Source organism: Takifugu flavidus, unplaced genomic scaffold, assembly GCF_003711565.1.
Source record: "Takifugu flavidus isolate HTHZ2018 unplaced genomic scaffold, ASM371156v2 ctg231, whole genome shotgun sequence".
In the NCBI taxonomy this organism is placed as follows: domain Eukaryota; kingdom Metazoa; phylum Chordata; class Actinopteri; order Tetraodontiformes; family Tetraodontidae; genus Takifugu; species Takifugu flavidus.
The window spans coordinates 26,169-52,120 of NW_026621896.1; the positions used below are offsets into that span (position 1 = coordinate 26,169).

The 25,952-nt window shown below is 45.6% G+C and overlaps 1 protein-coding gene and 2 long non-coding RNA genes across 15 annotated transcripts in view; all 3 read left to right on the forward strand.

Moving 5' to 3' along the window:
• LOC130519859 (NACHT, LRR and PYD domains-containing protein 12-like) overlaps positions 1-25,952 on the forward strand; it is a 48,899-nt gene that overhangs the window by 20,238 nt on the left and 2,709 nt on the right. For 5 of the 13 annotated variants that reach the window (XM_057023467.1, XM_057023477.1, XM_057023474.1 and 2 more), the window contains 8 exons: positions 17,836-18,003; positions 18,608-18,709; positions 19,632-19,735; positions 20,284-22,066; positions 22,994-23,170; positions 23,281-23,454; positions 23,759-23,932; positions 25,628-25,801. In XM_057023467.1, coding sequence (XP_056879447.1) covers positions 17,836-18,003; positions 18,608-18,709; positions 19,632-19,735; positions 20,284-22,066; positions 22,994-23,170; positions 23,281-23,454; positions 23,759-23,932; positions 25,628-25,801 — 2,856 coding nt within the window. Of the gene's footprint in view, positions 1-16,089; positions 17,350-17,835; positions 18,004-18,607; positions 18,710-19,631; positions 19,736-20,283; positions 22,067-22,993; positions 23,171-23,280; positions 23,455-23,758; positions 23,933-25,627; positions 25,802-25,952 lie in introns of those variants that run through there. The other 8 variants (XM_057023470.1, XM_057023481.1, XM_057023472.1 and 5 more) reach the window with 7 other exon arrangements.
• Positions 4,356-8,520, forward strand: LOC130519866 (uncharacterized). The gene is made up of 2 exons (XR_008948505.1): positions 4,356-4,622; positions 8,070-8,520. It is a non-coding gene; the product is annotated as an uncharacterized LOC130519866 (long non-coding RNA).
• Positions 11,562-14,346, forward strand: LOC130519863 (uncharacterized). The gene is made up of 5 exons (XR_008948502.1): positions 11,562-11,999; positions 12,099-12,218; positions 12,355-12,432; positions 12,699-13,774; positions 13,918-14,346. It is a non-coding gene; the product is annotated as an uncharacterized LOC130519863 (long non-coding RNA).

A 25,952-nucleotide genomic window follows, 5' to 3' on the forward strand; every position in this document is an offset into this window, starting at 1 on the left:
GCCACACGGGGACCACTTATTCATGATGAATTGATTTAAGGACAATGAAAAAGCCCACAGATGGTAACCAAAATTAGACAAAACTAGGTGAGGGTGCCTGGTAGACACCAGCCAACGAGGAGGGAGATGGTGAGGGAGACAGGAAGTCATCTAAGACAGGTTGTGCCTTTAAAGATGAGCCACAGGTGAGATGGATCTCCATGATGAGATGGGAGGGAAAGAGGTGGGAGAACCTGGGAAGAGTGAGGGCCAGAACAATATATATTCTCCTCTGGAACAGTGCAAACCTGAGAGGTTGGAATTGTGGTAATTACATATTACTATCATTTTTTAACCTGTAACTAAATTAAATATTTACAGATCATGCCTTTGATTAATGTTTCAGATTAATACTGGTTTCACTTATAACCTTATAAAAGTTTCCCTTCTCTCTTTAGATTAAGGAACTGCAGTTTATCAGAGATCAGCTGTGACTCTCTGGCCTCGGCGCTGAGGTCCAATCCCTCCCATCTCAGAGAACTGGACCTGAGTGGGAACCAGCTGCAGGATTCAGGAGTGAAGCTGCTATCTGATCTCGTAGAGAATCCACACTATGGGCTGGAGACATTGAGTCAGTAGCTGGTTGTAGCCAGTCAACTCCCGCTCATCTGCTGCATCACTCACTGACCACTGGTGAAGAGCATCTGTGGAAACATCTGCCGTCTACTCCCTCCATAGATGAAAAATTCAGTTTTTAAAAAGCGCTGGTGGACTTTCAGGAGATCAGTCGATGGTCGACAAAGCAGAAGCAGCTTCGCCTTGAAGTTAAATTAGTTCCTGGTATCACACAATGCATCTTTATAAAGTTCTAAATGGCTCCTCGGCCACTCTTATAAGCATGAAAACATTCTCTTAATTGTCTCTTCAAATGTCTGTATTATACGTTACTATTTTACATCATGCCTTCAGAATCTTTAGGGTTTAGTATTTACTGTCTCTGTGACATGGAGCATTGGAATATTTCAGCTGCAGCCAGCAAAAACCCATCAGAATGACGGCTATCGGTGGGAACCGCAGCTCATTTGACTTTAGTCAGTCTGTTCAATGTTATAGGATTTATTGCCATCTAATAAAAACTATGAATAAATGTGGGAAATAGGAAATAAAAAGAAGCAAAATGACCAAATAAATCTCCCATGAATACTGTAAATTTAAAGATGTCAAGAATGGAATATCAGCTTAAATTTAATCAAACATAAAGTGAAAAGGCCTCCTTTAAGTTTACTGCAAAAATAAACAAAATCAAGAGCGGCACGCGCCAAAAACGTCTCATTCTCTCTTCTGTCTCCACTCATTCTTTTATATTCTCTTAAGATAATGGGGACGGGGTCGCGTGATAACAAAACAACCTAATTGGGGACTATATTTTTGTTGCCAGAACTTTGGCTCTTCAGAAGTTTCTATGTTGGCTTCCACAGATTGTGCATCCACTAAAAACTCAGCGTTTTTGAGGAACTACCAGGAGTGGCTGGAGTGGAGGCCAATGACGCTACAGCTACATATAGATCACCGTTATCCTCAACCCAAAAGACCACCAGTTGGCGCAGAAATACTAAAGATAGGAGGTTGTTGTTGTTGCGCAGACGCGGAGTGATATCACGCACAAACGTGCCCTATGTTCTATATACCGTATGTTCGCGACCAAAAGGGCGCACGGTATTTGTGACGGGTGCAGTTTAGGACCCAAAAGCAGCACTCTGGAAAGCTGGACCGTAGTAATGACACAGGAAATAGTCCGTTCTTCTGGGCCTGCACAAAGTCTATGGGTTGCAGGCTCGGGGAGTGGGACGAGCAGCAGCGAAGTCGGGGCCGGGCGGAGAAGTCTAAACCAGGTGAACCGACAGGAACCAGAGACGCTGAGGCAGAAGTCGTAGTCAGGGGCAGAACGCTGGTAGGTTGTCCGGGGAACAGGCAAGGCAGGCAGAACGAAGACAGGCAGGGTCGGTAACGGGTAATCCGGCAGGGAAACAACGCTGGAAAGTCTTGCATGAGAGCAGAAGAACAATCTGGCACTGAGTGAGTGTGAGGCTGGAGAATATATACACTGGTAGGTGAGCTGATTGATGAGTGAGGGCAGGTGTGTGATCAGTGACTGAGAGCAGGTGTGTGATCAGAGGGTGTGGTGTGAGCAGGGCAGTGGAAAAGTACTGGGACAGGAGGGAACTGGAGAAAAGGGGCTGTGATAGTATTAAAAGGTCCTCAGTTACGGGTGCTATTTCTGTATTTAACACATACATCAGGCGCTCCGGATTATAGGGCGCGGGCATGGTAAAACATACCGCTACGATAGCTTAAAACAGGCATGCTAGCGCGTATTTAGCAATTTTGCAAAAGCCGGCAAGACGAACAACCGACAACGTTTCCAAAACTAAAATTTTCGTATTTTTCGTATTTTGTTATTAAACCCCGGAGGGCTGAAGCAGGACCGCTGTTAAAAATGTATCAGTCCGCGCTTCCAGTTCTGGTGCAACGTCCAGTTCTAAATGTATGAATCCGCGTATTGACGTTTCAACGTCCCATCAGTAAAGGGAGAGATTTGGATATAGTCCCCCTGAGGTGGTGTTTTTAGAGCAGTTCTTAACAACTTTCTCTTTTCCTGATAAGAGGTCCAAACATTATTTCACTTCCCTATGAAATATTCTAAAATTTGCCATTCAAGATTTGTTGTTATTAAGATAAAGAAATGCAACATTTCCCCCAGAGAAACGATGGCGATGGAAAAAGCCCTGGCTGTGTGTGTGCATCACAGCAGGCGTGGGTTCTCCTCTCTGGAGTCATGCGGGGCTCCTTTGAAGGGCAGATGAGGAGGTTGGTTACAGATTCCCCTCAGAAAGATGATTACGGTGCCAAAGGTCATCACCGGGGTAACCAGGAAGAGGCAGAGTCGGTCTACTGTACGAGCGATGCCGCTCCAGTTATCCTTCTCCTGTCAGGACCAGACATTTACGCCACTTTTGATCTTTTTAAATCAAACTTTGGGTTGAGGACTCTGTTTGAACCCTCTGAGCTCATTGTAGTCGTTCTTGTTGCGCATGTGTTTAATGATGTAGTGGCTCCATCCACAGCCGGCTTGATCTCTGCGTACAGCTGATGGCTCCTCCCTCTTCTTGTGGTTTCACAGCTCCACACAGACACCAAAGCTCAGAACTCAAATGAAGCTACTGATGCTTCTATATCTCATGTGTTTAAATGTTTCTGGAAACGTACTGGCAGCGTGTGTGACTCGGGTCACCAGTCCGTGTCTCCCAGACTGTTTCTCAAACATCAGCTCACTGCGGGACTTCACACTGTCGTACTCCTCAGCCGAGGCAATGTAGCCCACTGAGCTGGATCGCCGTGGTAACGCTCCATCCCAGTACGGCTCTGCCTCAGCAGGCGGGTAGTCGGCCGCTCACAGCGGGAGTCCGTCTGTAGTCGGCCGCTCACGGCGGGAGCCCCGTCTGTAGTCGGCCGCTCACGGCGGGAGCCCCGTCTGTAGTGGGCCGCTCACAGCGGGAGCCCCGTCTGTCGTCGGCCGCTCACAGCAGGAGCCCCGTCTGTAGTGGGCCGCTCACAGCGGGAGCCCCGTCCGTAGTCGGCCGCTCACAGCGGGAGCCCCGTCTGTAGTGGCCGCTCACAGCGGGAGCAGGAGCCCCGTCTGTAGTGGGCCGCTCACAGCGGGAGCCCCGTCTGTAGTGGGCCGCTCACAGCGGGAGCCCCGTCTGTAGTGGGCCGCTCACAGCGCGGAGCAGGAGCCCCGTCTGTAGTGGGCCGCTCACAGCGGGAGCCCCGTCTGTAGTGGGCCGCTCACAGCGGGAGCCCCGTCTGTAGTCGGCCGCTCCTAGCGGGAGCCCCGTCTGTAGTGGGCCGCTCACAGCGGGAGCCCCGTCTGTAGTGGGCCGCTCATAGCGGGAGTCCCGTCTCAAACCAGATTAAAATTGTGCTATTCAGCCACCTATTTTATTTTTAAGAGCTGATTCAGACACATTCTAATAAAGTGAGACTCTACAAGGCAAATGTTTCTTTTTTAAGGCTCTTTATATGTGATGCAATTCTTATTGTGCAAAACAGGCATTTAGTGCATCAGATGTTTGGGTTGGTAATCTTGCCCATGAAGAGGATATTATCTGAGCTGTGGTCAGTGCTGATAACCATGAAGGGACGATTGAACTTCAGGACTGGAACATAATTATAGGAGTGAAGTGTTATTGCGATGCCTGTAGCAGCTGCGGCAGTGGCTCCAGCCTCATCAACATCCAGGGTAGCTTGATGGACAACCTACAAGAAATACCAGACATAATAATTGTCAGAAAGAAATCTGTGCTCATTGTTGATGCTGTTCCTGTTTTACATCTCTACGTCTGAGACTGTCAGTTGTTGCCCCTCTGCAATACCACTCAAGTCTGCTCTGTCACCAAACATGTCTACCATCCCCATTTCAGTCAACACAGTCTTCAGTGAGTATGACGTTTTGATAGAGAATTTGGGAATATAAACACTGTATTTCCTGGGGAACAGACACAACCATGAGGTGACGGACAGGAGCCAACCGCCACATCAATAACCAAGAGTTAGCCGTTGAGTCTCCATTTTACTTCCTCCTGGTAACGTATTGCGTCACTTCCTGTCTTCCCAATCGTTCGTTGGTTGCATTGTGCACGGTGTGTTGTATTCACTTAATATTGAATACTTGGTGTGTTGTATTCACTTTACTTAAAATTTGAACACTTGGGACATTCTAGTCACCCGATAACAACAGTGAGAAACAACCCATATTAAACAAATACAGGGCTTCGCCGATTATTAGCGTTAGCATGGCCTCACCGTCTGACACCCGGTGTCTTTGTCTGTTCAGCGTGCGAAATGTTTAGTTACTCCTCTGCCTCCCTTAGTGAAGGGAATAGGTGAGGAAAGTGTCGTTTATTTACGGCTATGGAGGCGAGACTTAGCGAGCTTGAGACGCGGTTCCGCAGCTTGGAGTTAGCTGGAGTTGCGTCAGGTAGCCAGGAGAAGCTAGCTGCTGCGGAGGCGCCTAGCGTAGCTTCAGCTAGCGGTCCCCCGGCAGCAGCCGGCTAGCCAGGGCGGCTGGGAGACGGTTCGTAGGAAGCGTAGCCCAAAACAAAGGCCCACGGTGCCCCACCACCCGCTTCCCGTGGCTAACTGCTTTTCCCCACTCGGCGACACACCCGCTGAGAAACCGACCCTGGTAATTGGCGACTCTGTTTTGCGCTACGTGAAGCCGACTCCAGCGACCATAGTTAAGAGCATTTCGGGGGCCAGAGCGGGCGACATAGAAGCAAATTTACGGCTGCTGGCGAGACGTAAACGTAAATTTGGTAAAGTTATTATTCACGTCGGAGCCAACGACACCCGGCTTCGTCAGTCCGAGGTCACCAAAATTAACTTGGAGTCGGTGTGTAACTACGCAAAAACGATGTGGGACTCCGTTGCATTCTCTGGTCCCCTCCCCAATCTGGCCAGCGAGGAGATGTTTAGCCGCATGTCGTCGCTGTCACGGTGGTGCCCCGATAACCAGGTGGCCTTTAGACAGTTGGAACACTTTTTGGGGAAAACCTGGTCTGATCAGGAGAGACGGTGTCCATCCCACACGGGATGGTGCCTCTCTCATTTCTAGTAATTTGGCTAATTTTATTAGACCCAAAGTGACCTGACAATCCAGGGTCCAGACCAGGATGCAGAGGTGTAGTCTTACACACCTCTCTGCTGCTTCCATAGAACCCTCATCCACCAACAATAACATATTTAACACTATAGAGGTAGTCTCTGTTCCACGGTTAAAAGTTCCCCAAGCACAGAGCAGGGGAGCGGTCAATCACCATAATCTTATTAAAATTAATACTGAAGCACAAGTTGGAGAAACTAATATCACAATTAAGTGTGGACTGTTAAATATTGGATCTCTTTTGTGTAAATCCCTGTTAGTGCACGACCTGATAGCGGATCATCACGTTGATTTATTTTGTCTTACTGAGACCTGGCTTCAGGAGGAGGAGTATGTTAGCTTAAATGAATCTACTACTCCTACCCATCTTAATTATCATATTCCACGTGTTACTGGTCGAGGAGGGGGAGTGGCAGCAATCTATCACTCCAAGTTATTAATTAATCCCAGACCAAAACATGGCAGTTCATTTGAAAGCCTGACTCTTGGCATCACTCATCTGAACTGGAAGGCAGAAAAGCCACTTCTGTTTGTAGTTGTATATCGGCCCCCTGCTGGGCCACATTCAGAGTTCCTGTCTGAGTTCTCTGATTTCTTATCTGACTTGGTCCTTAGAACGGACAAAGTCATTATCATTGGAGACTTTAATATCCATGTAGACGTTGTAAATGACAGCTTTAGAAATGGCTTCATTTCATTACTTGAGTCAGTTGGTTTCCTCCAGCAGATAAACCAACCTTCCATATCCAACCTTCCTTTTATCTCTAAAGTTCTAGAGAAGGTGGTGGTGACTCAGTTACTGGAGCACCTGCAGAGGAACAGCCTGTTTGAGATGTTTCAGTCAGGCTTTAGAGCTCATCACAGCACAGAAACAGCACTTCTTAAAGTCACTAATGATCTTCTCATAGCTTCCGATCATGGGCTGGTCTCTATGCTAGTTCTGCTGGACCTCAGTGCTGCTTTTGATCCAGTTGATCACAGCATCCTGTTACAGAGACTGGGACATGTGATTGGGATTAAAGGGACAGCACTAGACTGGTTTAGATCATATTTATCTGATAGATACCAGTTTGCTCATGTCCATGGTGTTCCCTCCTCATACAGTAGGGTTAGCCATGGAGTTCCTCAAGGTTCTGTACTTGGACCAATCCTCTTCACCTTGTACATGCTTCCCTTAGGGAACATTATTCGGCAGCATGGGATAAATGTTCATTGTTATGCTGATGACACTCAGCTTTATTTATCCATGAAACCAGAGGAGACAGAGAAGTTAGTGAAGCTCCAGACCTGTCTTAAAGACATAAAGTCCTGGATGTCTTCAAATTTCCTCCTCCTTAACCCAGGAAAAACTGAGGTCATGGTGTTTGGTCCTGAACCTCTCAGGGATAGATTAGATCACATGATCACTCTAGATGGGATCTCATTAACATCTAGTCTCTCTGTGAGGAATCTAGGAGTAACTTTTGACCAAAATCTCTCCTTCAACTCACACATTAAATTAGTCTCTAGAAGTGCCTTTTTTCACCTGAGAAACATCAGAAAGACCAGGAAGCTACTGACCCACCATGATGCTGAAAAGTTAGTCCAGCATTTGTTACTTCCAGGCTGGATATTAGAGTTGAAACAGAGCAACCCAGCAAAACCCTGCGTGAATCAACAAAAGACACAAACACAGGTACCTTGCAAGGGAGAGCGAGCAGCAGTTCACTCTGGAACACCCTCCGTCGCTCTGCTGCTCCCCTGCAAATCTCCTTCCTTTATTCACATCAGCTCATTATCCATGTGGAATTTTCACCTTCTCCCAAGATGCTTTTAGGGTTTCAGATAACAACCTCACAGTAAATCTGGTGCTCTGGACAAGTGTACTAAATCTAGAGAGGTGAAAAACACTGTTTCTTCTCCATGCACTTAGGTGCTAAACATACAAATGCATTTAAATGATAACAATATAATAATTATTCTCTCTCACATACACCACACATACACACACATTTGCTGTAGAAAACACTGATAATGAGCACATTGACATTAGGCCCCTCACCTGAACATTTCAGTAGGGTTGATGTTCACCTGTTTCATGTCAGTGAAGACATCAGAGGCATGGAACCTGCATCCATCCTCACTGGCAGCCAGTGTTTGGAGTGGGATCAACTATCAAAATTCAGAACCAAAACATGTCTGTGTTTGAACCTGTAGCCTCCTTTTAGCTGAGCTGGTGGTACCGTCACTACTAACGTACCGTTACAGCTGCTACGGGGACATTTGGGGGTTCTCAAAGTAGCTCAGAAACATGTCTTTAGCTGTCTCCCGTCTGTAATGTCCAGATGGGACAGTTAATGGATTAATAGAGAACCTTTCTGTGTTCCAGCCCAACGGTCGGAGCAGGGAGTGCATCTTCTCAGAGATAGTGCTGGAAAACAATTACACAGCTCTGCAGAATGCTAAGGTTGAAGGCTGGTACGTTGCCTTCAGTCGGAAAGGGAGGCCCATCAAAGCCTCCAGGACAAGGCAGAACCAAAGAGAGGTCCACTTCATCAAGAGGCTCCACGCAGGCCCCCCTCCCTTCCCCAACATGGACCAGAGCAAACACTTTGAGTTTATCTGCTTTTCAGCCACAAGTCGAGCAAAGCGCAACAGGAAATCAGACACCGTTTCCTAACAGCGAGACAAAAGGAGGCAGATATATAACAGATCCAACTTTATTTGTATATTTTCATGCAAAACTGTACATTGAAATATGGCTTTAACACAATAATTGTAATAATATTCCTGTAAAATGGTGATGTGTAAATAAAGAATAAAGGAAAGTGACAAACTGATTTTGGAGGCTTGTTTCAGAGGTAAACAATGATGGTGAGTAAGACACAGAGAGGGATGAGGAGAGGGAAATCTCTACCCATATAAGCTGTGATCTTTTGAAGACAATTCAGATCATTTCTGTTTGCAGTATCCTGCGCGGTAGGAAATCTGGAACTACTTTATAAAAACGAACAGTGCCACCTTCTGGACATATGGTGCATGTACACTTAGATTTATCTATTTAAATGACCACGAAAAGAGAACTCTGAACATCATAGATTGGCCAGAGATGATCAACTGTCAGCCACAGAAGCAGGAGACGTCCACGCATTGTTACTAACAGTGCACAGTGACTGTGGTGGGACGTGGAGATGCTGGGAGACGTTTGGTGGAGCGTCTGGTCCATTAGGAGGTGTTTGGAATGAACCACTGTCTGGTCCATGAGGAGGTGTGTGGAATAAACCAGAGTCTGGTCCAGGAGGAGGTGTTTGCAATGAACCAGGGTCTGGTCCAGGAGTAGGTGTTTGGAATGAACCACTGTCTGGTCCATGAGGAGGTGTGTGGAATAAACCAGAGTCTGGTCCAGGAGGAGGTGTTTGCAATGAACCAGGGTCTGGTCCAGGAGGAGGTGTGTGGAATAATCCAGGGTCTGGTCCAGGAGGAGGTGTTTGGAATGAACCAGGGTCTGGTCCAGGAGGAGGTGTGTGGAATAATCCAGGGTCTGGTCCAGGAGGAGGTGTTTGGAATGAACCAGGGTCTGGTCCAGGAGGGTGTGTGTGGAATGAACCAGGGTCTGGTCCACGAGGAGGTGTTAATAACCTGGTTTGCAGCACACTTCAAAAAAATCAAACAAGATTCAACTCCGATAAATGAAATCAACTTAAAAGCAATGTGCCATGGCCGGGAGCTAAACGGCCCTAAACCGTTTCCCATTCATTTTCAATGGTAGTGCTAAACCACTACGGACGCAATATATTTCCGGCCGCTATCATCCCGTGGCGCTGTTCTGCCGTTTCTATGAAGAGCGGCTCCTCTCCGGAGGATCGGCCATTCTTGGTTCATTCTTTGGTAAACTTCGCTGAAGGTAAGTTTGGGCTTGATTTCCGACTAAATTAATGAGGAAACTTTTCGTAATTGTGCATAGGCTGTGGTCAATTTTGTCCTAAATTAGCAAGGAACGTGTTATAATTGGCCCTAAATTATAATGTACTGTATTTGTCATGCTATAATATACTCATATCTTGTCAAGCTAGTTTTTCATAAATTAAATTACACGATAGTGATGAATGAACTTGTTCATATTTTATATTCAAGTAACCGATTTACTTGTTGTGGCACTGAAATCTCGGTATTATTATTATTATTACTATAATTATTATTAGTAGTAATATTAGTAGTGGTAGTATTAAATTTTATTACATCAAATGTGTGTTTTTGTTTCCAATGTCTTTGAGAGGGGATACTGTCCTCCTGCCCCCCCAACATGTTCTCTCACACACACACACACAGACACACACACACACACACACACACACACACAAACACACACCTACACACACACACACCATCACTTTCCAGTCTTTTCCTCACTAGCCACACCAGGTACTGACCTTCTGAACTCCTGAATCGACACCCCAACAACCTTGATCTTACACTTTCACACCTACATGATAATTGCATGTGTGCGCACACTCACAAACACACACACACACACACAGACACACACACACACACACACACACACACAGAGCTTTACACATGGTACCACACTTTATCTTTTACTGGCCTAAGATTCCTTTGATCACATTTATCAGGTGTGATTTGAAAAATGGGTGGAACTGTTTTATCAGTGTCTAATAAAAATGAGAAAATTAATAGACATTTTTCCTTTATGTCAGCTCAACATGCAGAAGCAATTCGCCTTTTTCCCTGGGAAACTTCGGGTCGTGTTCCGCAAGGGGCCTCTTGGGTTTCTCCTCCAGGAGCCATCTGATGAAGCCAAACGGGTGAGTTCCACTCCTCAGGACAAGTCTGCGGCCATGAGGGAGGACCTCGTACGGCAGAACGCTTTGGCCGTCATCCGGCAAAGAGGGGGGGGTCCCTCAGATAAGATGGAGGTGCAGGGAGACTATGTCCTGCAGTTTGGTAAATATAAAGGGAAGTCATTCAGATGGCTTTTGCAGAATGACGTAGGATACACCGTGTATCTGATCAAGAACGTGCAGAGCGAGGAGGCAGCAGGTCTCTGTATGGCTGACAGCCACAGTAAGGACAGCCTCCAGTCATTTGTGAGTTATGCCCTCAGTTTCCAAGAAATCCAGGCTCTCCTCACTTATGAGGCCGGAAGAGGGGATGGAGTGACTGCCTCATCTGAAGACGACCAGCTGGTTGGATTTGGTGCCCGAGCCAAGAGCAGGTGGAAGGAGATCTGGGACAGCAGAGGTGATGGCTATGCTGATTTTGTCATAGGCAGGCGCTGCGTTCCAGGCACACGAATGTCCAGGTTGCAGCAGAACCTGCTGAAGAGGCAGCAGCCCACCACATCTTCCACACCTGCTGAGCATCCCATGAAGGCCCCAGCTGAGCCCCTGGGTATGCTAATTCCTTCATGTGACAAGTTCAACATTGGGAAAAGGATTTTTTTCTTTTCTACTAATAACCTGTAGCCGGTATTTTTGTCTTTAACACAGCCATGGAGGAGGACGTGGCGATGGAAAGGGAGATGCTGAGCATCCATAACTCTGATCTGCAAATCCAGAGCTGTAAATACACCGTTACCACATTTATTTCATGTCAGACAAACAAAGTCCATGCCGTATCTGATTTCTGTTGTTTTTCTTTTCATCTGTGTGCAGATGCTATGCCAGTAGCAGCAGCCGCCTGCCGAGAGTGCCACCAGGAGCAAAGACAGGTTTCTGAAAAATAGGTTTCAGAGCTGGAGTTCCGTTCCTTTCCATGAAGAATTCCTCTCCAAATCTGAAACTTATCTTATTATTTTGTGTTCTTGATGTTCCGGCCGAGTTCCTTTAATATTACTCTTCATATGTTGGTGTGTGATAATAACCGTCGTGAGGACTATGAATTGATCCGTGCAATGATGAACTGATATTGACTATGAGGAGGAGGGTAAGTGTTTGTTTTTGTTCTCTTTGCTGCTTCGTTGAAAAACAGTTTGGATGCACGGGGTACGAACACGCGAATGCATGTTTGTTGACCGAGTCACAATGCTCCTCCTGCTCGGCCTCGAGAGCGCTGATTAACATTGTCATTTCAATTGGTGTGAATGAGACCATTATATTGTTTTCATTTTAATGATGTAAAATTCTAAAAAGCAGGAGGAGTAACGATAAGGCTGCTTGAATTTCTACTAATAACGGCGTCTTCACAACTCATTGTATCTGAACTGACTAAACTAATGTTGTCTTTTTAGTTCCATCTGCCACACGCTCCAAAGCCCCACCTGGAGATACCGCTGAGCTACAGGCATCACTAGTTGATGGTAAAAACATTGTAATTCTGTTCATCCAATCAAGTGTTCTGCTAACTGCAGCTGCCTTAAATAAAGTCATTTCATTTTTGAAAATGACCGTACCTGCAGCTGTTCCAGCTTCACCAGGTGTGAAGAGGAAGAGACCTGTGCCCCTCCCCCCACAGCTGGCCTTCCTGGTGACAGAGACAGAGGGTCTCACAAAGGTAGAGGAGCCCCACTCAACTTCAGGTATGTTTCCTTTTCTTTTATTTAGGGCTGATGAACAACCTGATGTCTCTGTAATGTACAGCTGACTGTTCTTTCCATGTTGTCATCAGGTGAAGTGACTGTAATTTCTTAATAGCAAGTCTGCACTTGTTTTCAGGACCTGACTCTTGCACGGCACAGACCTCTGACGGCAGAGTGCCTCCTTTGACGGACTCTACCCAAGACCAAAAGAGTGGTATGTTAAACCATGTACATTTCCCCCATTCCGTGGGGTGTTGAACAATAATAAAGTGTCCCGGGGTAATTCAAATTGACACGATTCTTTGTCACTGACATGGAAAAAATCTGACGTGTAAGCTCTGGAATGAAACCAAGTGTCCGAGGCGCGTGTTTGTTTCCTTGTATCGTGTGTTTATATCATGTGAGGGGGGGGGCACTGAAATTGTCTCTTCAGTAATGATAACTTTATGTTGTCCAACTGTCTTCTTTACTTTATCCTAGTTCCCATAGCTCCTGTTCCCATGCCTGTCCCTGACCACGACATGAGCAAGTGGATCTGCTCACAACATCAAAAGCTGTGGATGAGGACGGAGCGTCAACAACTTGGGTTGTGGCCTGGGTCCCGACCAGTGCATAACCCTGGGAACGCAATTTCTCTTTGGCGTCTTCCTCCTCAGCCGGAGCTACTGGACATGGTGGCTGAGCTCCCGTCCCCCAACTTTTTTCAGCTCCATCCATTTTTCATTTGGAAGCCAGAGAGCCACATCACGGTCAGGTTGAGGAACAATGACATCCTGCCGTGCCTCCATAGCTGTCCTCGTCCTCAGGTGGTCTCTGCAGGCGTGGGCAGACCTGGAGTGATCGTCAGCGTCCGTGGCCAGTATTTGATCTTTTCCTCGCGACTCTGCTGCAAGGCCTGTCGCAGGAACTGGTCCTGACAACCCTCCATGGGTGGAGAAGCTGCCCGTGCGCTTTACTAACCTTTTGCCTGCATTCCTGACTTACAAGAAGGCTGCGTGCAAGTCGGTAATGGATGAACTGCGGCGTTCTGGCAAGTCACCGACCGATATGGCGAACCAGGTGAATGAGCTCATGCACCTCAAGTATGAACGAGCTCACCTGGCATATCTGGACGCTGTACAGAACGTCAGGGAGGCCGAGGCTGGGGCGTACGGACAGAGAACCATGGGCCAGTACGTGAGGATGGAAGATCGGCCACGTGCTTTCGGGCCATACGAGGACCAAGAAGGTTGGGGTGGGGTGTCTGTGTCCGGATTCTACCTGACTGACTGCCTGCTGGATGAGTTCAAGCGTCAACAGCCGTCTCTGACCAAGCTCCTCCAGGGCACGTTGGGGCAGGTTTTCAGGTCGGACCACACGAGGAAGATGGCGAGGAAGGTGACACTGGCATCTGGAGCCATGTCCAGTTTCGCAGTGATGAATGAGAACTGGCTCATTGTGTCCTGGGTGATGGTTCAGGCTGAGACAGAAAGGTCCCTGCATCCGATGTAGCAAGGAATGGCCCAGAGGTACAGCCACGCTGGGGTGGGAAAGGCCGGCTACCACTGGATGGACAGGTGAGATCAGCCATCTTCTTTGTTTGCCGTCATTCAAACTGAAAAATGCTCTCTGCAAGTCATTGTCTTTGAAGAAATGTTATATTTAATGTTACAATTCTTCCTTTAGAGCTTATATTTCTATGTCTCTGCCTCGCATTTAGAACTCTGCTTCCATGGCAGTGACGGGACAAGACAAGTGCCCTGCGTTCACCTCTCTGACAGAGACACTGGAGAAAGGTTTGGGCTGGAGTCCAGAGAACCGGGCTGCCGTCCGCTCCCTCTGGACTGGGACAAACACAAAATGCAGCAGAGGGATCCGCCTTCGGCTCTTGTGCCCCCTCCCGCTCCAGACGATGCTCCTGGGGCAACACCTTCCTCCAGCGGGGCAACAGCGACTGCTGTGCCGTCGCTTCCCCCTGCGCCACCTGTCAGCTTCCATCTCTCTGCTGCTGGACGTGTAAAGGAGATTCCAGCAGAGGATGACCAGGATCCTGAAAGATCAGTGGGCGGGTCAACCATAATCGGGTTTTTCAGAGCGGCATGTTGGAATTAAGGCCTTCGAATGATTGAAAATAAATAGATTTAGTTAGGTTGTGGTCAGTGTATCTCAATCTTTTGATGTGTTAAATATTACACTTTCTGTTATTAAGGGATGGATATTAATGTGTTTTCTCAATAGCCCATATGGCGATAATATGAGTTACTAAGGATGCATTATTGCTTTGTTTGTGTTCCAGACGTCTCTGGAGCTTTGCCCCTGCCGCTGAAGTCCTCGCCGAGGAGCGCCCGCACTGGACCCATGAAGACTGGTGGTGGAGTGTTTGTCTTGGACCACACACGCTGGACTCTTCCCATGAAAGACGCTATTGATAGTTTGCTGCAGTATCATCATGGGGACAAGGACATCCTGAGGCTTGTGGATCCAGACTACGCAGACATGCTCCATCGGTCTGCGGCCGATCCGAACAGCTTGCTCCGCCCCACAACCAGGTTTCACATATCCCGCTATGTGAAGCATCTGGCAAAGCTGTTGAACACCAGTTCTTCTCTGAACACCAGCCCAGAGAAGCTCCTGGAGACTCAACAGCTGTGGTACTCCTTGACAGAGGGGAGCAAAACAACCAGCGTTCCTGTAGTCACCATGGAGACGGCTGTTGTCACTCCTCCCACAGCCGCCCTGCCCACGCCTCTGACGCAGGATTCCATTGAAAAAATTGTGCAGGGCATTCTAGAGATGGAGCAGCAGCAGCAGCGACCAGAGCAGAAGAGGAGACAGACGAACCCTGTCTGGCCTGTGGACAGCCCAAGTCTCCGTATGGGACGGGTGGATCTTCCATCCACTTTTTCTATCAGCAGGGTCCTGTTCGCTACTTCTACTGCTCAAGGAAGGTGCATCAGACTGATGCTGCTGAGGGACTCTCTGACCCCAGAATGCCCTTTGAACAATTTGCCGCGTCAGAGTTTTTCCAGAGGGAGCTGGAGGCCACCAAAAAGCGTGTGGAGGAAAAAGCTCAGAGACAGAGACTCGGCTCCCAGCCACCTGATCGCCTCTGCAGGTTCTGCCATTTGACTCTAAAACAGGGACCAAACAGCCCACAGATACATACAGGGTTCCCTGGAGTGGCAGGTAAACACATTTACTGCCCATCCAAAGTCTATTCTCTATATGGGGACAAGGGGATGGCCCGAGAGAGGACCTGGAAAGAGTTTGGGGCCACTCCTTTCTTTGAGGCAGAGAGACGAAGATGGATGGAGGAAAGGACAAAATGAACTACATGCCAGGAATGCATGTTGCACGACTGTACGTAGTTATGAAATGTAATGTTGCACTATTGTACATTGTTTTACATTTAATATTTAACTCCTGTACATAGTTTGAGATTTAATGTTTTATGAGTGTGTTTGTGTTTAAATAAAATTGAATTTCCCACTTTGGTCCACACTATTGTCAACATTTCTTTCTTCAAAAAAAAGCCAACTCAAGGCGGCAGATTCCTGAATTGAAAACAATATCTAAAGAACTCAAGTATCATACTAACAACACTAATATTCCATCTGTCTATCCCCAACTGAATTAACTCCCCACCTATCTCATCAGATTATTTGTAACAGAATAAGCAGATAACGTAGCATTTCCCTGTTCATATCTGCTACTTGCAATTTAGAATTTGTCAATAAAACTATGCTATGACACAAACTACAGTTTAATAGATGGCTGTGCTCCTAAAAAGAGCAGCATTTGTGGCTCATAAACCTCACAGACACTGCTATGCACTTTAAACATTTTTATGATCGTGAATTTTTCAATCACATTCTACACATTCTACACCGATTCTACACAATGCAAAATGCTATAGATCAAAAAGTTGACCCAGTTTGATTCCGCAGCCAAAAACGAACATCTGTCAGACGAACTCCAGTTGTTTCCCAGTATTTCAGTTAAAACGTGGACCAAATTGTTCTGAAGAGAGGCGCCTGTGCTGGATATGACGCGATCCAACCACAAACACGTGACGTGTAGAGGAAGAAGAAGCGAAAGTGAAAGGAAAGTTCTCAACTTCGGGCTCCATCTTGACTGACCGAGCCCTGATGGAAAACCTCTAATATTCAGGTAGCATTTGGTTCTTTCACTGCTGTCGTCTCGAATCAATGTTCCGCTGCGAGATGCGGCTTAATAAGCTGCGTGTTCGCAATGAGCGTGCGCGTGTTTCGGACGCACATTGCGGCTGGTCGACGGGAATGTTGTGACGGATGATCAAACTTTGTACCGTGTTTCCTCTAACTGCGTTTTCCGCTAACCCTGAGCCAACATTTTAGAGGTTGAGGAAGCACATTTTAATACTCACAATAAGTCACAATATTATTTGCAGTTAGTGGAAAAATCCACGGAAAGAGGGACACAAACGCGACAGTTTTAGCCTCCTCTCTTTGTCCCTCCACCCGGGGACAATCAATCCTTTATTTAAAAAAGGAGAGTATGTAAAGAGGGAGAGATCAAGGCATTCCATTTTATTGTTTTAACAACTGGGTCTTTGTGGAATATGAATTTGTTATTATGGATTTATGAAATGTGTTCTGTTTTGAATGAAGCAGTCCAGAAAACTAAACCCATGGTGTTTTCATATTTTTGTTCCTGAACATGTGGTCAGATCAGATTAGTCTGAGCAGAATTGGGTGTTTTTTGCCCTTTGCTGTGTGTCATCTATTCTATTCAGCATGTTGGGTTGCTTGACTTCTGTTGGGTCGTGTCAACTTGATCATCACTTCTGAGATATTGACACACCTTTTTCCTGAGGCTGGCTCCAATGCTGCCAACACACCTGGCCATGGATATGGTGGGACTTCTGTGATGAGTGGGGTCAGAGGTGGTGGACAAGCTCTGCTCCAAAACAAGCTTGCTAGATATGTTTGGGATCTCCTCCGCCACAACCAGCAGCTGCAACTAGTAGCTGTGCACGCCATGCAGAGTTTTGACCTCTAGGTCAGGCTACAAATGTTTTTTCCAGCACCATCATGTGTTCGTGAGAAACATGATGCGCCTGATCAAAAAAGCTGCTTGTAATCTGACAGACGAGCCATGATGAGATGTCAAGGTGCGTTGTTGAAAATGAAGATCCTCTTCTTGGAATCCTGTCTGAGATGACAGAAGATGATGCTGCATTTGACCCACTTTGATGATGTGATGACTTATTTCTGTTTAGTTTTGAATGCATTCTCATCTTATTTGTTGAATTTAATGTTGAGAACTGACATCTTGAAAGAATTTAGGTTTTCTTGTAAACCATAACCAGATAAAAAATGATTTAATTTGTATTTGTGTGCGTCCGTCTAATGCCACCGCACCTTCTGAAACACCCAGGAGAAACATTTTTTCCACAACTATTTTATATTTAACATGGTGTAAACTTTTAAGATGTCCCAAAACTTTTTTCCAATATATATGTGGCCTGTATGATGTACAGGGTGACATCATATAATAGATTTGGATGTGAATGAGCCGACAATACGTCATTGGACAGACCTCTGCTTGTCTTCATGCTGAGAATCATGTTCTTTAATCTTCTTTTCTGTGTCAGCAGACTGTTCCTGCTTAACCGTTTAGACTCACATTTAAAAATGAGTGAATGTGTGATGGAAGAGGAAGAGAGAGCAAAGTCCGTAGTGCCCAGCTGTGTGTCCATGAAGAGCGACTGGTCCAAAGAGGACCCTATGAACTTCGGTATTGGACCTCAAGGCTCACCTTTAAAGTAAGGTTTTCTGAACCACATAACTCTGCCTTCGAACATTTCACAACCGTACAAAACATCATTTTGTGGGTATTAGCCTCTACTATCGTGAAAAATGAAATTCATCAGCTCTTTAAAATGAAACGGTGCACAGTCCTTTCACCATGTTGGCCTGTGGAAAACCAGTGTTGTGGGGCCTGATGGACCAGCGTCCCCGTCGTTGCCGGACCACCGTTGGCCACCAGTTGGGTTTTGGGATCAAAGTGGGGGCGTTTCCTGTATCCGGTTCTCCTCACGGATCCATGACTACAACATGTTGCTGCAAGTGCAGAGACGTTTGCTCTGGAAAGAACTTTAGAGCACATTCAGTGCTGCAGGATGAGGGGCTGGAAAAGGTGCCAGTTCTTTTCTCACTGCAGGGAACAGTTAAAAAAAGCAGCTTAAACTCTGAAAACATGAAAATTATACAGATACATCATTGATTTATTGATTCAGTTGTTATCCAGAATGGATTAGAAATGTTCCTGTTTGATAAAAATGCAGTGAATTGGGATTATTTAGCTACAACCTCTACAGATTATTTACCTTCATCACAGTCTCATCACTATTTCTGATGTTTCCTCAGGATGGACGAGGACAGAGCAGAGTCCACAGTGCCCAGCAGGGTGTCCCTGAAGAGTGACCTGTCCAAAGATGGAGCAATAAACTTCAGAAGTTCAGACCAAATGTAAGAAAACTAAAGTGTGATGATGTGTTTGTGTGGCACCTTTAAACTTCGGAATCAGACCTCAAGGGTCACCTTTAAAGTAAGGTTTTCCGAACCACAACTCTGCCTTAGAACATTTCACAACCATACAAAACATCATTTTGTGGGTATTAGCCTCTACTATCGTGAAAAATGAAATTCATCAGGTCCTTAAAATGAAACGGTGCACCAACGTGTCAGGTGTTCGCTCCCATTAACTCCCATGTTAATTTTAGTGTGGTAAATCTTTTAAAACTGAAAATTGCTTCTGTTTTTAACTGGTCATTTCTCCTACATGGGTTAACATCATCTCACAAAAATTCCTAGGCATATATTTTAAAGTTTCCCAACAATATCCATCATTGCAGAGTGCTCCAGCTCTCCATTTAGATACGGATGGGTAAGACATGGCAGGTCTGTGCAGCTTGTTCTGCCACACTGTTCCACCACATGTCATGAAAATTCATTAAAAAGTCTATTTATAAGGCTCCTGGTTCTAATAAACCCATAGACAACAATATCAGTCATTTCTAAATGGTTGAAATAAGCTTTTGAATACGCGTGACCTCTGTGCTATTTAATGATCAGTTTCAGAGACCAGACTACTGTATTTGGAGCATAAATGGAGAACTTTTGTTCTATTCTATGAGTTTATATTCCTGATTTGGCACTTTTATTTCAAACATAAATTCACAATGAAGAAACGCCACTAAACACTTAGATCAAATACACTTTTCTCCAACTAAACGAGCTTGTTAGAACGTAAATAACTTTATATTTTTTGCTCAGTGTTCATTCAATCTTCAACTGTCAGAGCAAACTGAAAGTAGAAGTGAACGCAGCCTTTCTTAGGCGTTGCTAACGCCCAGTAGACATGTATAACCACTATTCCCATTTTTGACAGGTGTCAGAAACGGTCTGCTTCCATTGGAGATTCCTCCTGTCCCGAGGGTGAAAAGAAACGGAGAACTGAACTGCAGACCGCCGACCTGAACAACAGCGTCTCACGTAAGCTCGTACATTTGTATTTATAAGATACTTTTGGGTCGGAATAAAGGAACAACTTGTGTATTTACAATGTGCAAGAGAAGATCCAGAGAGCACTTGTTTGGTTCCACTGGAACCAAACCCTCTTCAGACCTTCCTAAATGCTTAGACAGTATTTAGCAACATTTAGTCATTTAGTTCTGGAAAGTGTTAAAGAGCTGAAGGCAGGTGACCTTTACAGGACAATGGGTCTGCTGAGTATGATGTGTTTGGAGAAGGTTTGATGTGTTTTTCTCAATATCATCCAGCTTTTACCAGCTGTTTAGTCCAAGCAAACTCTTGGAAGACATGGAAATGGTTGTTATAGACTAAATTAGATTGAAACCCAATGAAATAAAAGAATAGGTGTACATAAGAAGACATAACATTTCAAACTGACAGTGAGATGGGTCCTTACCCGACTGTTGCTTCTATCATTCAAACATGACAGAATATTTTCCAGTTGAGGACATCTGTGTTACTGCTGTAGATGACAATTGTAAAAGGATTTAAAAGATTGTTTGTTTTAGAGGGTGGTGAACTGCAGGAGGTGATAGAAGGTCATAAGGTCAGTCTGAAGAGAAGATGTGAACATGTGACTGAAGGAACTCATGAAGCAGGAAGTGGAACCCTGCTGAACAAGATCTACACTGAGCTCTACATCACTGAGGGACAAAGTGAGAAGGTGGACACACAACATGAGGTGAGACAGCTTGAGAGAACCTCCAAGAAGAACATCCAGGACACTCCAATCAAGTGCCAGGACATCTTCAAAGTCTTATCTGAGCAACAGGGGCACATCAGAGTGGTTCTGACCAACGGTGTCGCCGGCGTTGGAAAAACCTTCTCAGTGCAGAAGTTCAGTCTGGACTGGGCAGAAGGTTTGGAGAACCAAGACATCAGTCTGGTGCTTCCGCTCTCATGCAGGGAGCTGAACTTGATCAGAGATGAGCAGCACAGTCTTCTCTCACTGCTTCATGTTTTCCATCCAACATTACAGAAGATCAGAGCAGAAGATCTGACTGTCTGGAAACTTCTGTTCATCTTTGATGGCCTGGATGAAAGCAGATTTCCACTGGGTTTCAACAACCATCAGCTCATCTCTGATGTCACACAAGTATCGTCCGTTGGCGTGCTCCTGGTGAACCTCATCCAGGGGAACCTGCTTCCCTCAGCTCTCATCTGGATCACCTCCAGACCTGCAGCAGCCTATCAGATTCCTCCCTCGTGTGTTGACAGGATCACAGAAGTACGAGGCTTCACTGACTCCCAGAAGGAGGAGTACTTCAGGAGGAGGTTCAGTGATGAAGATCTGTCCAAGAGAATCATCTCACACATCAAGGCCTCCAGGAGCCTCCACATCATGCGTCTGATCCCAGTTTTCTGCTGGATCACTGCTATAGTTCTGGAGGACATGATGACCAGAGACCAGAGAGGAGAGCTGCCCCAAACCCTGACTGACCTCTACTCACACTTCCTGATGGTTCAGATGAAGAGGAAGAAGCAGAAGTATGGAGGAAAGCAGAGACCAGAGGAACTGACTGAGGCTGATAAAGAACTCCTTCTGAAGTTGGGTCGGCTGGCGTTTGAACATCTGGAGAAAGGAAACATCATGTTCTACTCAGAAGACCTGGAGCGATGTGGACTGGACGTCTCCAAGGTGTCGGTGTACTCAGGAGTTTGTACAGAGATCTTCAAGAGAGAGAGTGTGATCTTCCAGAAATCAGTCTACTGCTTTGTTCATCTGAGCATTCAGGAGTTTCTGGCTGCCGTCTACATGTTCCACCGTTACACCAGGAAAGACACAGTGGTTATAAATCAGTTCCTAAAATATTCTAAACCAATCACATCTCTTGATGACTTCCTCTGGAGAGCACTAATGAAATCTCTCAAAAGTGAAAATGGCCACCTGGACTTGTTTGTTCGCTTCCTTCATGGTCTCTCTCTGGAGTCCAATCAGAGGATCTTGGGTGGACTGTTGGATCAGATGGAGAACCACCCAGAAACCATCCAGAAGGTCCTCAACAACCTGAAGGAGGAGAACAGTTATAAAATCTCCCCAGACAGAAGCATCAACATCTTCCACTGTCTGATGGAGATGAAGGATCAGTCAGTCCATCAGGAGATCCAAGAGTTCCTGAAGTCAGGGGAGAAATCAGAGAGGAGACTGTCAGAGATCCACTGTTCAGCTCTGGCCTACCTGCTGCAGATGTCAGAGGAGGTTCTGGATGAGCTGAACCTGGAGCAGTACAAAACCTCAAAGGAGGGACGACGTCGCCTGATTCCAGCTGTGAGGAACTGCAGGAAGGCCAAGTAAGTAAAGATTTTTAGGGCCGGACATCGGCGTTTAAATCAAGCGAGTGGATCATGTCAGGTAGCAATACCCCCTCCAGTGGTCATTCCTTCAATTCTTTATCTCCATTGCAGCGTCCATAAATTAAAAACAACAACAATTCATCCAGAAATGTTCAACACTGGCTGGATATAAGTTCAAAGGTCAATCCAGACAAACCAACATAAGGCAGGAATAATAGGAGCCACAAGTTAACTGACTATCATGAAATTACTGTCATGTCATTAAATAACTTTTGTTTGTTTGTATACATCGTATTCTAACGACAGAAAAACACATTTTAACTAATGACACGTGACTATTTTGCTTCATTTGTTCAACGTAAAAACAGCCGGCCTCGTTGGTTTAAATGGGTGTTTTAGGTCTTTGTGGCGGTTCCGTTTGGAGCCTTTATGTGACCCACAAAGTTGTTTGAGCCTTTCCACACCCGTTAGGTGGCAACTTCATCACTAGCAACAAAAGGTGCAGTGAAAATGATTTGAAGGGAAACAGGCAGATATAACAGAAGCTGAGGGCAATCGATGCAACCAGAGACTCTGATGTCATCGATCGGATCGCTGAATTAAGACTTGACGCACCATCGTACAAATTGGATGAAATGCAAAATATCCAAAGAGCCGATAGACAGATAAAAAGATGCACGTTTCTTTAAACCATTTGCTACAATCATTTTAAATATTGAGTAATTATGAGCTGTTCTAAAATAAGACAAATGTTGAGAATAATTCAGTTGCATTTCAGATCTGATGGTCGTTCAAACTGTTGCTCTACGGTGTTGAATTTAGCTTTTCCAGGAAATGAGCTACATTTGTGTTGAGGTAGATTCTCAGATAAGTTGATTAGAAATCCCAAAGTTTGACTCACTATTTTTGTTTCATACACAACAGACTGCCTGGTAGTGTTCTTTCAACGAGTCATTGTGAAGTTGTGGCCTCAGCAATGACGTCAAACCCTTCTCATCTACGGGAGCTGAGCTTAAGCTGGAACCATAACCTGACAGATGATGCAGTAAAGTTCCTGTCTTCTGCAATGATGCATCCAAACTGCAGACTGGAGACGCTCAGGTCAGGAGGCCTCTGCTGGTCTTTTCTAAATTTCTTTACATTTTCTGCTTTTCTCTTCATTTTCAGATTTAGAAATGTGTTTTTATTTGCCCCATTTATTCCTTTTCCAGGCTGAGTGACTGCAGTTTATCAGAGATCAGCTGTGACTCTCTGGCCTCGGCGCTGAGGTCCAATCCCTCCCATCTGAGGGTTCTGGACCTGAGTAACAACCAGCTGAAGGATCCAGCAGTGAAGCTGCTCTGTTCTGGACTGGAGAGTCTAAACTGTCAGCTGGAGACTCTCAGGTCAGCTTCCTTTTATCTTCGACATAACAACTAAACAATGAAAGGCTTCAAGATAAACTCCATTGACTTTTGGAGAAGAGAAGTGTAGTATGAATTTAAATGAGCCATTGAAAGTCAATTTTATAGATAATTTTTAACTGTGTTGTTGCTGTAATATCCCAGTTTATCAGTGGGGGGCCAGAGCTCTCCTGACTCCAAGGGCCCTGATTAAATAATGAAATAAAATGAAATAATGATTTTGAGCAAGTGTAATATGACTTTTCCTCCAATAAGAGATCATTTCTTGCCATGATTCCTTATCCAGACTGAGTGGCTGCTGGTTATCAGAGATCAGCTGTGGCTCTCTGGCCTCGGCGCTGAGGTCCAATCCCTCCCATCTGAGGGTTCTGGACCTGAGCTACAGCCAGCTGAAGGATCCAGCAGTGAAGCTGCTCTGTGGTTTTCTCCAGGATCCTCTCTGTGAGCTGGAGACTCTCAGGTCAGTCAGAGATGATCCAGTACTTTCCCAGGTGTAACTAGTTAGACAATAAATGTTCCATGTTTGATCTTTGTTATAAACGTAGTGTTACAGTTCTCAGAAAAAAGACCACACAGGACAGATTTGCAGTATTAAATTGGTTGTGGAAATCTGTCCCATGTGAGGACGGTCATCAATGACTAGAAAGGAAGTATCAGTTGTAGATTTGTCTTGTTTTATTTTAGGCTGGCCACAAAACCGCCCAAACATTCAGACCAATCAAAAATGGTTCTTCCTGTCTTTTAAAGATCAGAAGGAAAACTAGCAAACCCAAAAAGAAAGCTGCTGCAGTGTGCCATGCCCCTTCTCTACTGAGAAAAGCCATCCCAAAAAAGAGAAAAGCCCAAGTGTGAAGTGAGCACCCTGTTAAACCTTGGTACTGAAAGCCTGCAGTCATTCTCATCTTAGGTGGCTTCATTCCAGCCAGAAGCCCAAACCTGCCTCCCTCTTAAAGGGGCAGCAGGTCAGTCCAACCACAGAAACCTTCATGAAGATCTGAAGCTTTCAGCATCCACAATTGTTGCACCTCACTTCCATTGGAGTCCAAATCAGAAGTCAACAAGTTGATTCTCCACCGATTCTACACAATGCAACCATTTTAAAAAGGTTTCCATCCATAAGTTTTCACACATTTTTAGATAAATCTATGTGTATATAATAGTAGTGGAAGTAGCTCATAAAATAATACATTTGCTCTTCTCATCGAATCTCTCTATGTTATTAAAGAAAAACCTGCTCTTAGTCAACAACATCTAAGACATCAACCAAAAATCCTAATTTTCTACAATCTAATATAAAACAGTAGAGAAGACTCTTTCTGCAGAGACACTGGTGGCAGGAATGCAGAAGTATCACCTGCTCAACTTGGAAGGTGGAGCAGAAACCACCAGCTGAGAAGGTCCTCAGCGAGAGGAAGTGGTGGAGAACCATGAAACTTGCTCAGCTCCACCTCAGCTCCAGAGACGGGCTGAGCTGGAGCTGTGGCACCAGGTATCGCCCAGAAGAGCCTCCAACAAACAAGCTCTTCTCTTGGGAGGAGAGGGCTTTGAATCTCAGCTCAGTGTGCTTGTCTCTAGTAGGTGGCAGCTGCACCTTTTCCTGAGGTCCTTGTTGATGCCCTGAGGGGAATTGATGCTCCTGCAATGTTTTCTGGCAGCATTGAGCTTGCAGTGGGGCAATCAAACACACTGTGGGGGGGCTCTCTTTCCTTCTCTCATCTGGAGAACAAGTGACACCAGCTGCCAATCATTGTTGGAGAAATGTGCGGTCAGGGGAACGATGCGTCCAGACTATAGCCACCCTTCCAGCATCCAGCAGTGTCTAAAACCTTTGATTTGGTTTCACCAGAGAGTGTAGGGATTGCAGGGTCGCTGCAGCATCGCCCACAAGCTATCAGGAGTGGGTCACTTTGTCCCAACTCCTGACAAGAGTTGAGTGCTATTGAGAAATGTGGTCTCACAAACTTGGAAGGTATTTTGACCTACACACACTTTACATACGCTGTAGATCTTGTCCAACCGCCCTGAAAGAACCCAAAATAGGAACATACGGCAGATAAGCCGGTGCAGGACCAGAGGTTTGTTGCTTGTAAGCTGTGTTTTGCTCTGGTACATGTTGATTTTTATTTGTCTTCTCTCAAAATATTTGTTATTTTAGACTATTGGGCTGCAGTTTATCAGAGACCAGCTGTGATTCTGTGGCCTCAGCTCTGAAGTCCAACCTCTCCCATCTGAGGGTTCTGAACCTGAGCTTCAACCCGTTGAAGGATTCAGGAGTGGAGCGGCTCTGTTCTGGACTGGAGAGTCCAAACTGTAAACTGGAGACGCTCAGGTCAGTCTTCATTTTTCTACCTATATACCAGCTGCTAAGATGGTGAAGTGAGGCTGTTCTCAACACTGCTGTGATGCACCACATTAAAAACATTCCTTGGAATATCGTGAATTCAGGTCTGACCCAACTAAGAACTAACGTAGGTTTAGTA